Here is a 14,789-nt window from a genome sequence, read left to right as displayed (position 1 = left end):
ATAATGAAGAAAAAATAAAATAACAGAAAGCTGTATGGAGAGATAGAAGGAGTGATATTAAAAACTGATCAGAGGGCATAATGGTTACATTGCTGGACTCCCACATAGTTGACAGTGGTTTAAGTCCCAGACCCAACAGCTTAAAATTCACGTTGGGCCTGTGTGTGTGCATGTACAAAGTCCTAAGAGGAGACTGGAGGAGAAGGGATTGTGGCATGGTCATCCCCCAGAGAGGGGGGGGGTTTCTCACTTTCTGTCTCTCTGTCTGTCTCTAAGGTGAGTACACATGCCTTGTAGCAAAAAAATCTCTCTAGAAAAAGTAAAACTGATCAGAGAAGAACTCACTGAGAATCTAGCACTGAGGTATAGCATATCACCATTTGTGTGGATGCTAGACTATAGTGAGGGAATGAGCTATGCAGATATCTGGGGAAATTTTTCCAGATAAGAACAACAACAAATAGCCTGTGTACAGGGTCTGTATCTTACAGGACCTTAAAGCCATTGAAAATAATTAAGCTGAGGGGTCAGCAGATGGTGTAATAGTTATGTCACTGTACTCCCACATAATCAATCATGGTTTGAGTCCTGAATCTGGCAGCTTAAAACTGATGCTGGGTGTGTGCCTGTGCATGCCCAACATCCTGAGAGGAGAATGGAGAAGAAGGGATTATGAAATAGCCACCCCTCCCCACCCCACCTCCCCCCGAGGAGGTGGTTTCTCACTTTCTATCTCTCTGGTAAGCGCACATACCCTATAGCAAAAATCTCTAAAAAAAAGTTGCTGAATGTTGTAGGAAGCCATTGGGGGATTTGAGTAGAGCAGTGACATATTATCTGATCTCGCTTGATTAGCTGCTGTGCTGAGATTTACAGAGGGGACAGATGTTGGGGAGGAGTGGTGGTAAGTGGTAAAGAAACAAGTTGAAATGTAAGTAGAGGTCCTTGTAATACCTCAGGACCAAGACAATAGCTGTGGAAGTTGTGACAACTATTCAGATTTTGTGTATATTTTGAAATTAGAACCTATTATAAGAAAGAAGTAAAGAATGGTTCTAATGTGTGTGTGTGTGTGTGTGTGTGTGTGTGGGTGGGTGGGTGTGGTGTGTGCACACCTAGAAGGAAAGAATTATAATTTATTAAAATGGGGAATATTTTAGGAGGGATTTGAGAAGGGAAGAGTGAGGAGACCAGTTTGGAAAGTACTAAGTATGAGGTGGCTATGAAATATCTACAAGGAGATGGTGAGCAATCAATGGCCAAATCTCAAAATAGCACTAAGCTCCTGGCCAGAGAGAAACATTTTGGAATTATGAACATCTAGACGGCATTTTAAAACATAAGACTAGATTATATCACCCAAATTAAATTGCTAAATACTGACACACTCTAATAATGAAGCCAAAGGTATGTAAAGGATTTAGTAAATGAAGTATAAATGGAGTAGCCAGTGAATTAGGAGAAAAACCACAGAAATTAGCATCTTGAAAAGCATTTCTATTATAAAAGGGAATGATCAGTTCTGGAAAATGTTGCTGATAGATCAGGTCAGATGAGAAACATTGCATGTGCCATTTAGGTGATTTATGACTTAGGCAAGAGTAGGTTAAATGAATTGGGAACAAAAATCTGATTGGACTGTGCTCTGAATGTGAGGAAAGAAATTGAAAATGGTAATTATGGATGACCTTTCTGAGGAGTTTTGTTGTTACTGTTTTCCTGTAAAAATAGCACAAAAATAGAGTAATACCTGGAAAAGGAATGTGGTCAAAAGTAGGATTTTTGGAAGATGAGAAAGCGACCCCCACATATATGGTGATAAGAACAGAGCTTTAGGTGGAGAAATCTGGTATCTTTGTAAAAACAGATTTTAAATAAAATCTGTTGCACTGTCCACACTCTGGCCTTAACTAGAGTGTGAACAGCTAGCTCATCAAGGCAGAGTGTGTGGCAGTGGTGCATTGCATAGATAGATGTGATGGAGAGAGCTTTTGAATCTTTATTTTATTAGTAAAATAGACTATCAGCTGATGGTGGGAATATTAAAGAATAGTCAGAATTTGAAGGAGAACTAAGGTACAAAACAGCTACTCGGAAAGTGAAGCAACATGGATTAGGAAAATACCTTATGAATCCAAGGCAAAATTAAGACTCACTTGAACTTCTTGGTCATAAGTGTAAAGTCAGTGTGGTTGCAGGGTTTTCTTCAGCTCCATTTAGCTCTATGGGTGAACAGGCATAGTAATCTAAGAGACTGGTAATCTAGAGTCCAGACGACTAATTACTTGATTTATTTTGCTAATTAATTACAATAATAATAGAGAGTCAAAGCGATTTGAAGATATATGGGTAAGAGTGATTCCCCTGACCATGAAGTCAACCCCAGATATGGAGGCAAAAGAGGATATGAGAGAAAAGGAACAGTGAATCTCTGGCACAGTCTACGTATGGATTACCAGTTCTGACAGAGGAGGCATTGCTGGATCCAGGGTACTACCAAGTGTGAGCTGGAAAGATAAGCAGTGGTGGCCAATTTTTGAAACTATCATGAAGGGATTGCAGTTATTGGAGTGACAAAGCCTAAGACATACCTATAGGAATGGTTAGAAACCAAGATAATCAGAAAACAATTGTTTAAAGAGCTTAAAAGCCAGAGAATGAGGATAGTCTTCATAGTCATTGGAATCAATAGTTATAATAGCAGTAATACTTAGAGATATTATCTTTGATCCAAGAGTTAAAACTGTCATGGAATGAGTAGAAATAACTCAAAGGTTTGGTAAATGCTTCCAGTAAGAAGAGGGATAGGTCTTCTGGCATGAGATTCAAAACTACAGATTCTGAGGGGATAGGGAGGGAAAGTAGAAAGGAAATAACAAGATGAGGCAAATTGGAAACAAGTCCATCTGGTTTGGATCAATACCGAGAAGCAGCAGCCCCTGTTTATCACAGCTGCAGGAGAGGCAGAGTCTGCTTGGAAGGGCTGAGTTCAGCTAGAGTAAGAAAGTAAGGGAGGAATTTTCAAAGAGGCTAAAGGTAAAGGGAATTTTACTTACAGCATCAGAGTTCATCAGACTTCAAAGACTATGATATTTCATCAGAATGGTGATAGTTATCTATGAAATAAATAGAACAGATGGTTTTAAGTGAATTATGCAATTCTATTGATTCTTGACTGTTAGCATACTATTGATCTTAAAATAACTATTGCAATGTCTTTCCTCTGACTATTTTTTCTCTATAAGTAGCACAAGAAGAGCAGTTTAATTACTTGAACAGTTTGGAAGAATGAAGGGTATAGAAAATGCTCTTTAATCTCTAAAAACACTCCAGAATTTGAGCACTGACACCTTTGGTTTAGGGCTTAGAAATACTCTCAATTCACTTGTACTGTTTCATTTTCTTTCTTTCTGTATATTTGTCTCCAAATAAGTTGATACGGCTTGGCTAGAATGGATACTTGAGGAAAGAATCATTAACATAAAATCATCCAAGCTGTATTTCCATTCTGAATGAAAGCAAGTCCATAAAAATAGCAGAAAACATTTTGTATTTCTGATACTATGGCTCTAGAAATCTGGGACCATATAAAAATTAACTGTAATGCTTATTTTTATAAAAGCATAGTTCCTGGTCTACTGAATCAGAAGATCCTGGCTGTGTAGCTGGATTTTTTTTTTTTTTTTGAGAGATTTTTGCTACAGGCCGTGTGCACTCACTGGACAGACAAAAGAGACAGAAAGTGAGAAATAAACCCCTAGGGGGGATTATCATGCTGCAATCCCTTCTTCAATCTCCTCCCAGGACTTTGGCCATGCATGCACACACACCTGGCATGAGTTTCAAGACTCCGGGTCTGGGACTCCAACTGTGGTCAATCATGTAGGAGTCCAGTTTCACAACCATTACTCCATCTGTTGGTCCAGCTGGATTGGTATTTTGACAAAGATCCAATGCCCAGGTGGATTCCAACTCAGCAGAGGACTATTTGTGGACCTCTACCCTAACTTTCCTTGACCCAAATTTACATGTCTCAGTCTCTCACAATTTCTAATTCTCCCACTTCTCACTCTTTGATTCTTCCCATGATTGCAATACTTCCAAGAATTAACCAGGACTATAACTTATCTATCAGATAACCAAGACATAGAAATTGGGTATGCATAGCTGTAGTTTCATTAATAGTCCTGGAGGAATGATAAGGGCTTTTTAATAAATGTATTCTCACTTTGTCCGATGCATCTCACCTTCTTTTTTTTTCAGATATTCATGTGAGAGAAGAGACTGTACTTTATTTAAATTAGTATACTTCTAGAACCGAGCCCAATTTCGAAGGTATAATAGGGAATCAAAAATGTGTGTTACTGAAATTATTAAAGTTACTCCCTAGATAAGAAAACTTTCAACTGGGGTAAGCTCTTCCCTTCTCTAAAAATAAAGTTAATACAAGGAATTGTGTGGCCACTGTTGCCTAAAACTTTGATGTAAGGGATCTATTGTGCAAAGCTATCTTGACAATTGTCATTTAGAAGACCTATCTTGTAATGAGCTGACACTTTATTATTTCAAGACATCCAATCTACATCATATTAGATTTGTACCCAAGTACCAAGCAAAGTGAATGCTTAGCATAACCTGCTGATACATTTTTAAAGTTGTCTTGAAATCAGTTCTATTTGGAACAGTTTTAAACACCCTCGATAATTTGCTGTACTTGTACTTCTAAAGAAAAAAGTCTTATGCTACCAACTTAATTGAATAGACAGACACAAGTCCTTCCCAGATTGTGTGTTTTTAACATTAACACCAGATAATGCAGAACTTTTGAGAATGCTTTAATATAGCATTTAAAATATAGGAGTTTGGAGTGAAATCCTAGGATAACCTGGGTAATTTTCTCTTATTTTTCTGTGACAAAGACCTAAGATGGTTAATCATCATCAGACTGATAAAAAGATAAAAGTCAACTATTTAAAGAGCGATTTCACAGGTAAACAGTGGACTTGTCGCAGTTGCTGTAGGATTCTAAGTCCAGGTAAGAACTGTTGAGATTCTCTAATTTCAACATTTCTTCCATGTAAAAATCTTCCACAAATTACAGGGCAAAATGTCTTTATGGCCATGAGAAATATAATATATGCTATGCTTTTTGTCTTTTGTACATTTATAATCTAAGCCCTCTAAACCTATTAAATATCTCTCTTGGAGATAAATGGGCCTCAGGTTTATATACTCTACAAGATAAGTGAGTACTTCTATAAATTCAAAAGTATTTAAAAAGCAAACATCTATAATTTAGAAATAAAGTTGAGAATCCTATTTATATTGCCTTCTAAACAAATGGAACTTCAAGTCTGAAAAAATGGAACTCTACTTACCTTCTCAAAATATGCTACAAGGCAATTATTTTCATCAACTGCATAAAATTATTAGACTATACTTCCTACTTCTTTGATTCTATTTTAAACTGATATGGGGGTGTGCAAAGTTAGTTGGCAAACATAAGTAGAATGTGTGTCTAAGTCAACCACCTCTACTATCTTTGTGGTGATTCAAGATTTACTCAGGGCAAGGGGAAAAAAAAATCTTATCTCTGAGAATAAGAAATGAAAAATATAAAAGGTCTGAGCAGCACAGTTTTTGGCACATACTAAGGGGCCAATAAATATTAGTTTCTTGCATCAGTCCAAGGAGGTGACTGATAGGACAATATTTATTATTGGGAACATAGGACAGGATGGGAGAAGCCCTCGCCTTAGAAGTCTAAGAAGTTAGTAATGTTATTTTCATTTTTTCCTCTTCAGTTCCCTAGACATGTGAGAAACATGGTCACCTGATCTGCACTGCTTTTTATGTCCCTTGAAATAGTAAAAGTTTGACACAGATAAGCAGAAGTTGGTCTTCCTTTCCCTGTACCCCAATCAAAGTAGGAAGAACTGGGCAGTTCTGTTTAGGGAAGAGTTGCAGTGCTACATCCAAATGCCTGTCACCCTTTCTTAGCAACATTGCATCACCAAAAGTCTTTTATATGTTAGTCACTTGAAGCTCCTAGGAAAAGAAATATATTAAGGGAAAACTATGTTCAAAGCCCCCAAATTAGGCTTAAAATACATAGTGAAGAAGAAATAGTATTTGGGGCCAGCCATCTGGATCCTACATGACAAAGAAGAGCTTCAAATTCTGGACCCAGTGACCTGAAAAACATCCCAGGTGTATGTGCATGCATGCCCAAAGTCCAACAGGAGAAATAAAAGGGATTGTAGATAACCATGCCAGATGGTGGAGAAGTTATCTCTCTCTTGGTCTCTGGCAAACACATGTGCCCTCTGACAAAAAAGAAAAAAATTTAAAGTATAGTATTTAGTCAAGCCTAAATTGATATTGCCAGCTCTCTACTTACATTGTAGTTACTTCCTACTATTTAACTTTCCTGAGATGGAAATAGTGTCTACATTTCCAATTATCTGGCTGGGCATTGTATCTCAAGCTCTAGGAAAGAGGAATGGAATAGTAGTCTGTCTAAAAGGAGGGAAAATATAGAAAAAAAAGTAATGACTTATGGGTATATTCTCCCACAATTGTGCGCGAGTAATTATTTCAGCTGGCTGTAAGTGGGTATCATTAAGAAGGATATTACGAACTGGGAAAAAAACATGTAGAAAACACAAATCTTTCTTCTTTGGATAGTGATCTTAAATGTCTGAGGGTGCTTATGGGTGTATTGTGACATGAGATTAAAAGTAAGGGGTGAATTTAGTTGTGAAGATTCTCAAATAGAATTATGAATTGTATTTTGTATGGTTCAAGTAATCTTTGACAGATTCTGAGAATAAACACAATATGCATAGGATAGGAAGAAGATTGGGACACAGGACAATTAGAAATTAACCAATGGAAATAAATAAGGCTGGGTGAGATAACAGCCTTCAAGCTATCAAGAATATTTGTTAATTAGAAAAAGAAAGAAAAGTCTGAAGCTAAAAGGACTAGCTATCTTGCAAGTCAGTGAGACCTACAACTACAGGATTAAAAGTGTGTGTTATGCAAGGGGTCTTCAAAAGATTTATGAAAAATTAATATTATTTTTTTAAATGACCATTATTCTAGCTTTGTAATATATCTTAAGGTAATGAGATGCTTCAACTTTATTCCTTTTATGCTGTTGCCTTGGTGATACAGACTCTTTCATAATTCCATACAAATTTTTGTATTTTTTTTTCTATTCCTATGAAGAAGTCACTAGTAATTTCATAGGACTTGTATTAAATTTATTAATTAATGTGGGTAGTATGGACATTTATGTTATAGTGATTCTTCTAAGAATGAGGGATGTCTTTCCATTTTTTTTTCAATTTCTTTTTTCAGGTTTTCATTGTAGATTTTTCAGTGCTTCAGTTGTATTCATTCTTACAGTTTTATGTGTGTATGTGGCTTTTCTAAATGGGATTTCTTCCCTCAATCCTGCCTCAATCTGTTCATTGTTGGTGTATTTGCGTATATTGATTTTGTATATTTTTGTAGAAGCTAGATTTTTATATATTGATTTTGTATCCTACCACTTTATTGAATGCATATATCACTTCTAGGGTTTATTTTCAGAGATCCTTTTACACTTTCTGTGTATATAATCATGTTATCTACAAATAAGGACAATTTCATTTCTTCCTTTGCTATTTGAATGACTTTTATTTCACACCCTTGTCTGATTCCATTAGCTAGGATTTCCAATACTATATGTCAAGAAAGAGTGGAGAAAGACGATCTTGTCTTATTCCATTTTTTAGTAGGAAATATTTCAGCTTTTCCCTATTCAGTATGATATCAGCTATGGATTTGTTATATATGGCTTTTATGTTTTAAGAAATATACCCTCTATACCTATTTTGTTGAGAATCTTCATCATGAAGGGAAGTTTTATCACATATATTTTCTGCATCAATTGAAATGATCATATGACTTTTATCTTTCCTTCTCTTAATATGATGTAATACATTTATTGTTTTGCACATTTGAATTATCCTCACATCTGTGGGATAAAACCTACTTGGTTATGGTATATAATCTTTTTAATGTGCTTTTGAATTCAATTTGATAGTATTCTGTTGAGAATTTTTCTTTTAGCAATATTCATCAGGGATATTAGTCTGCAGTTTCCTTTTATTCTTAAGTCCTTTTGGTATCAGATGATGAAATCTTCATAAAAATGAGTTTGAGAAGATTCCTTCCATTTGTATCTTTACAAATAATTTGAGGAGAATTGGTGTTAATTTTTCTTTTTTGTAAAAACCAGCCGTGAATTAATCAGGACCTGACTTTTTTGTTGTTGTTGAGAGAAAATTCATTACTGATTTGGCTTCATTGCTTATTGATTTATTCAGACTTTTCTTTTTTCTAGATTCAATACATGTGTATTTTATGTGTCTAAATTCAGCCATCCCTTTTGGGTTTTCCAATTTGTTGGCATATATTTATTCATAATGTTCATTAGACTATGATTATACTCTGTGTTGTCTGTTATAATAGTACCTTTTTCATTTCTGGTTTTATTGATCTGGATCATCACTATTTTTCTTAGTTTATCTAGCTAATAGGTTGTCAATTTTATTTTTGTTTCATTGATATTTTGTATCATTCTTTTATTCTCTATTTAATTTATTTCTGCTCTAATCTTGATTATTTCTTTTCTTCTGTTACTTCTAGAGTTTTCATTTTTGGTTTTCAAGTTCCTTTGGATGCATTGCTAAGTTATTTATTTACCATCTTCCTATATTTTTCCTTGTGAAAACTAATTGCTATAAACTTCCCCTTCTGAGTACTTTTGCTGTATCCCAATGATTCTGGAGAGGTTTTGTTGTTGTTGCTATAATTTCTTTCAAGTAACTTTAAAATTTCATTCTTAATTTCAAAATTTTTTGCCCCAAAATACATTTGGACTTTCATTCTATTTTCTATCAACTTTCTTTTTTTAATGAACAAATAATTTTCTATTTATTGTTTCTTACATATTTTGCTTTATTTTCCCCTCTTGATTCCCTACCTCTAACCTTCTGCCAACTGCCCCCCTTCTCCCACACTGTCTGTGGTATGTACAGTTGTTCTCCATACCTTTTTTTCACATTTTATTGATTCACTAAAGATCTTAATTAATTTAAAACTCTCAATAGCAAACACAACTGATATATACATACTTATGAACATATGTCTGATTTTAGGCATAAACTTCAGTGAGTAAAGTGAACATACTATAAGCAGCACCTCGCTGGAGCTATAGAGCTTACTCAGTCATTAAATAGATATTAATAGGTATTTTTAATGCATTTTTTAATTTAAAAAAAGTTTTAGTTTTAATAATCAAAATTTAAAAATGTTAAGAGAAATTTGCTTAAAACTCAAAGCTAAAAAACAGGTTAGGATTCAGTTAAAATAGTAGGTAAATGAACCTAACAACAGTTCAAGAGAAGACAAAAATCCTTAAATATGAAAATCAAAGCACTGAAGAAAATCAGTAATGTTTTAGTCTAAAGTGAAAAATAAAATCTATTTCACTAGTTCAGACTTACATAATTAATCTCTCTTCTATTGAATTTGCAGTGTTACTGTGGTCCGATCTTTCCATTTAAACTCTGAAAATTAGCATTCAGCTCCAGACTTGGCCCTACCATTTGGCTGGCTATTCTCTGGGTTGTTTCTTGTACTCTTATTTCTGTGTTTCCGACTTTAGTTTTTCTGGTATAGCACTCCCTTCAGCAGTTATTGGAGAGCTGTTCTGCTGTTGTTAAATTCTTTCAGGTTTTGTTTATCTGAGAATATTTTTGTCTTTTTTTTTCCCCCCATATGAAAGATAATCTTGCTGGGTATAATATTCTTGGTTGAAATTGGTTTTCACTTAACACTTTGAATATATTTTCCCATTCTTTCTTTGCTTGCATCATTTTGGGTGAGAGGTCCAACGTTAGCCTTATGGGATATCTTTTGAAAGTAACTTGACGTTTCTCTCTTGCCAATTTTAGTATCTTGTCTGTCTGTGGTTTTGGTCAGTCTGGCTATGATGTACCTCAGGGAAGATCTTCTTGGGTCGATTCTATGTGGGGTCCTTTGTATTTCTTGGGTCAGGATATTTGAGTGCCTCTCTAGGTTTGGGAAGCTTTCTTCCAGGATTTCATGAAATAGATTATACATACCTTTATTAGTTTCTTCACCTTCTGAGATCCTGATGATCCAGATATTTGGGCATTTAATGGTATCTAGCATTACTCATATGTTACTCTCATTTTGGGGAAGGGGTGTATTTCAATCTTCTTGGTGAATTTTTCTAGGTCAGAGGTTCTATCTTCTACATCTGAGATTCGATCTTCTGCGTGATCTAATCTGCTTTTGATATTTCAAAGGAAGTTTTGATTTCCTTTATTACAGCCCACATCTCTAAATATTTCATTTGATTCTTTTTTATGATGTGTATCTCCTCTTTCATATCATGCAATAACTTCTTTACCTCCTGGAACTCAGTGTCTCTTCTCCTGCATCTTCAGGAGTCTGTTGTCTCTATTCTCTTGCATCTCTGTTACCTTTGTCATTATGAATATTTTAAATTTTCTATCTGATATTTTCATGTGTTCCCTTGTATTCTTTCTGAAGGAAGAGGAATTATTATTTTCCATTAGAGGAGAGATATTTTCTTCATTTCTCATATTTGTTGTGCTTCTGGGGTGGTTTGTGGCCATCTGATGGATTATACTTTTTTCCTATTTTTTGGAGTTAAATCTGAGCTATCAAAGGAATAGAGAAGGTGCCCTGCAGTCTATAAATAGTACCTTTTTTTCCCTTTGCGCAACTGATTCAGTTAAAAATCAGTATTAATCTGACCCTTAAAGTATTTAGATAGTTGACTCCTGAGCACCTAGACCTGTCTAGAAAATCAGTGTATGAAAACCGAGCATAAATGTGAGAAAGGCAAAAAGAAAAGGAAAAGGAATAGGAAAAAAAAAGAAAAAGGGAAGAAAAATTTTAGATATATGTGTATATATATGTATCTCCTCTGAAACTCTCTTAGTACATTCTAGTTACAATTTATTACAGTATTTTTCCATCCATTTTGAGTATCTTCTATGTGTAAGACACCATTGGACAATTTGTAAAATTTTTATAAAAAAGCATTAAACATAAATTTTCTTTAATAAATATCTTAATCTGAATATACTGAAAATATAAAATAATATATATAATTAAAATTTTTGGTTTATATTATATTTTGTATAATTTTGCATTATCTTACTTCTTTCAAATTTTTCCCAACAAATTTATCTCTATAACTAAGGTAAGAACTTTGGATGTCTTTTCCCTCCTTCTGTGTCCAGCATTTATGAACTCAGTCAGGACATAGTAGCCCCTAAATGAGATTAGTAATTGAGTTGTTGATGTTAACCTTATGGCTTTTCTTATTTCTAAATATGTTGTTAAAGTGAAATAATATGTACTATTTTTTCTTGAATAGGTTATCATTTTAAATGAAGCATCAACAATAATTGAAAACATTCATATGATATTTTTAGTTCAATTATGGATCAAAATCAATGTTTGAATAAGACAACAGGGACCCAATCTTCCAAGAAGAAAAAGCCTAGATGCTGCGATGGATTCAAGGTGGGATGAATTTCATGTTTTCAAACTAAAATAAATGAATGGGAAATTCTGATTTATATAAAAGGCAACCAGTTGTTAAAAGAATATTATATTTCGGGACAAGCAGTTGGCGTAATGGTTATGTCACTGGACTCCCATGTATCTGACCACAGTTCTAGTCCTGGACCTGGTGGCTTAAACTCATGCCAGGTGCATGTGCATGTGTGCCCAAGATCCTGAGAGGAGAATAGAGGAGAAGGGATTGCAGTGTGGCCATCCCCTGGTGGGGGGATGGATTTCTCACTTTCTGCCTCTCTGTCTCTCTCTTTCTTTCTGGCAAGCACATGCGACCTATAGCAAAAACCACTAAAAAAAAAAAAGAATATTATATTTCAAATTAGAATCATTAATGGAAACATATATTAAAATAGTAACAAAATGATCTATATTTTTATTTAAATCACTCTACATATTATTATGATATTACTTTGGTGATATTTCTGATGTTAAAGTGATTACTAATATTAAAATTTAAAATATTTAATATGTTCTCTTTGATTCTTGGTGAATCAAGAAATAATTGTAAATGCGATTAAAATAAAAGATGTGCAATAAGTAATTTAGAAAAGAATATTCTTAGAATTAATATATAAACTGAGATGATTAAAGTCTTGGAAATCATGTTGTTATCTTGACCTATTTCAATATTCTTTTTAAAGAGAAGCTCTTTATTTTTTTTTCAGCGAGAGAGAGATATTTTGCTATAGGGCACGTGTGCTTGGCAGAGGGACAGAGAGAGACAGAGGAACAGAAAGTGAGAAATCACCACCCGGAGGGATGGGCACACCATAATCCCTTCTCCTCCATTCTCTCTGGATTTGGGGCATGCACACACACGCATGAGTTTTAAGCCACAGGGTTCGGGACTCAAACTGCACTCAACTACGTGAGAGTCCAGTGACATAACCCTTACTCCAACTGCTTGTCCCAAAATATAACCCTTACTCCACCTGCTAGTCCCAACAGGAACATTTTTACTCTGATAATTTAAGTAATATAATCTGATGAGAAAGAAATCTGCAGTAAACAGAAGGCCTGGTCCAGAGACCTACTAGGTGACTTAGAAAAAGTCTTTGAAATTTTTCATTTGCAAAATGATAAAAGTAATAACAGCCTCTTGCTGTTGTTATAAGACTGTGGAGCATTAAACGACACTGGCATTTTTTTCAGATATTAATTTAAACTTTAATACTTGGGTATATTTTCACTTCATTATATTGCCTTCCAATATTAAATAAAAATGGTATATTTGCCATTGCAAGTGAAATGAATGTGTGTGTGTGTGTGTGTGTATATATAATCAATTATGTAACTTTGAACAAGAATAAACAAGCTTAAGATTTATTTGGTATAACCTGTTAAGATTTCATGAAGGAAGTTTGCAGGAATGTGAAAAGAAAATTAACTTTCCTAATTTTATTGAGCACCTAATATATGTCAGATGTGCTATTCCATTTATTCTTTTTTATTGAATTTATTTATTTATGAAACTTTTTAAAATTAATTTACATTCATTCCCTAAGCATCATCACGGCATATAAAATATGATTTCCCATACAGAATATACTGCATACTGGCTTAATCATGCATGTTATCATCATTATGTTGGAAGAGGGTGGGAAAGGGCAGAGGGTCAGAAATAGGGGTAATATACATATATATGTAACTAGAAATTATTGACACTGGCATTTTTAAAAAGAGGAAAAAGCACTCCTTGAGCACAGTGTTACAGGAGGAAATTTCCTTGAAATTACCTTGTAAGTCAAAAACTCCTGATCCAAAGTTGATGCCTTAAAACCCTTATGGGGAAAATCTGAAAAAATCAGTCATCACATTTTTAGCAATATTTTAAGTTTGTCACTTAGCCAAAGTCTGTTTTATCTAACTAAAACCTTCAGAAGTCAATCTCAATTGTGATTATGTTATCTAAGTTTCCTTTTAACTTTGTCCAGGGAACATGAGGTATGTTTGTTTTCAGAGATTACTGGTAAAGCTTGTTCTGATGAAATATTTGAATAATATTTAAACAGAATGGCAGTCACAAGGAAAAAAGTATTGGTTAATACAACCGAGTTGCATTCTATCATAGGGGTATTATGATTTGCTGGATTATTCCTCTTTTAAATACTGTTACAGTGATTTCACTTTCCCATGCATAGCAAAATGAGAAGATGGCTGAAGCAGTAAGATTTCCAGAGTGGCCTCTTACAGTATATTTGGAGAACCTGAAGTTAGAGAATTTAGAGATTGTGTGAGAAGCACATCACCCATAGTCCAGTAAAGACCAGAGAAACATAATAACAGTAACTAACATTTACTGAGCTCTTACTGTATGAGAGATACTAATCTAATGTATACTTCTGCTAATGGATTTATTCTCTACTCACAGTTCTATCAACCAGATACTATAATCTCCCTTTTACAGGTGAAAAAACTAGGTATAGATAGCAAATGTCTTCCTCTAGGTCCCTAAACTAATATGTGGTACAGCCAAGATCCACTGAACTCAGTCTGATTCCAAATCCTGTGCTCTCAACTCTATATTGTTAAAGAAATTGAATTTCCATAATATTTGTACCCTCAGGATGATATGGTAAGGGAGAATTTGTGAGTTGACTTCTTTTTCTAAGAGGTTTTTGCCTTAGAGCACATGTACACACAGGAAAAAGAGAGAGAGAGAGACAGTGAGAGGGAAAATGAGAAGTTACCTCCCCAGGGGGGATGGCCATGCTACAATCCCTTCTCCTCCATTCTCCTCCTGGAATCTTGGGCACACATGCACATGTGCCTTGTGTGATTTCCAAACCACTGGGTCAAGGACTCAAACCACAGTTAGCCATGTGGGAGTCCAGTGGCCTAACTGCTACACCATCTGCTGGTCCTGTGAGTGGATTACTTAAGGATTTTCCCCATTCCATGTTTTGAAAAGATGCCTTTAAGACAAATCATTCAGTGTGAAGCAACCATGGAATTCTTAAACTTGTTTATGTTCATGTACACTCACAAATATATGTTTTCACTAATTTTCACATATAGACTAAATAAATAGAAATGTATAAAAATGCAAATGGATAAGAACATATTTGAGTAATAACATTTTTTGATTCTTT

The 14,789-nt window shown here is 34.6% G+C and overlaps 1 protein-coding gene across 1 annotated transcript in view; it reads left to right on the top strand.

The window, feature by feature from the left end:
• The first annotated feature begins 4,976 nt into the window (after nucleotides 1-4,976).
• The window catches only part of SLCO1B3 (solute carrier organic anion transporter family member 1B3), an 83,994-nt gene continuing 74,181 nt past the window's right edge, over nucleotides 4,977-14,789 (top strand). The window contains exons 1-2 of the mRNA XM_006155085.3: nucleotides 4,977-5,035; nucleotides 11,492-11,640. Of these exons, the coding sequence (XP_006155147.2) occupies nucleotides 11,557-11,640 (84 nt within the window). The 5' untranslated portion in view covers nucleotides 4,977-5,035; nucleotides 11,492-11,556. The remainder of the gene's footprint in view (nucleotides 5,036-11,491; nucleotides 11,641-14,789) is intronic.

Source organism: Tupaia chinensis, unplaced genomic scaffold (genome assembly GCF_000334495.1).
Source record: "Tupaia chinensis unplaced genomic scaffold, TupChi_1.0 Scaffold000434_1, whole genome shotgun sequence".
NCBI classification, from domain to species: Eukaryota; Metazoa; Chordata; class Mammalia; order Scandentia; family Tupaiidae; genus Tupaia; species Tupaia belangeri.
Note: the sequence above shows the minus strand (reverse complement) of the source record. Positions and strands in the feature narration are given on the sequence as shown.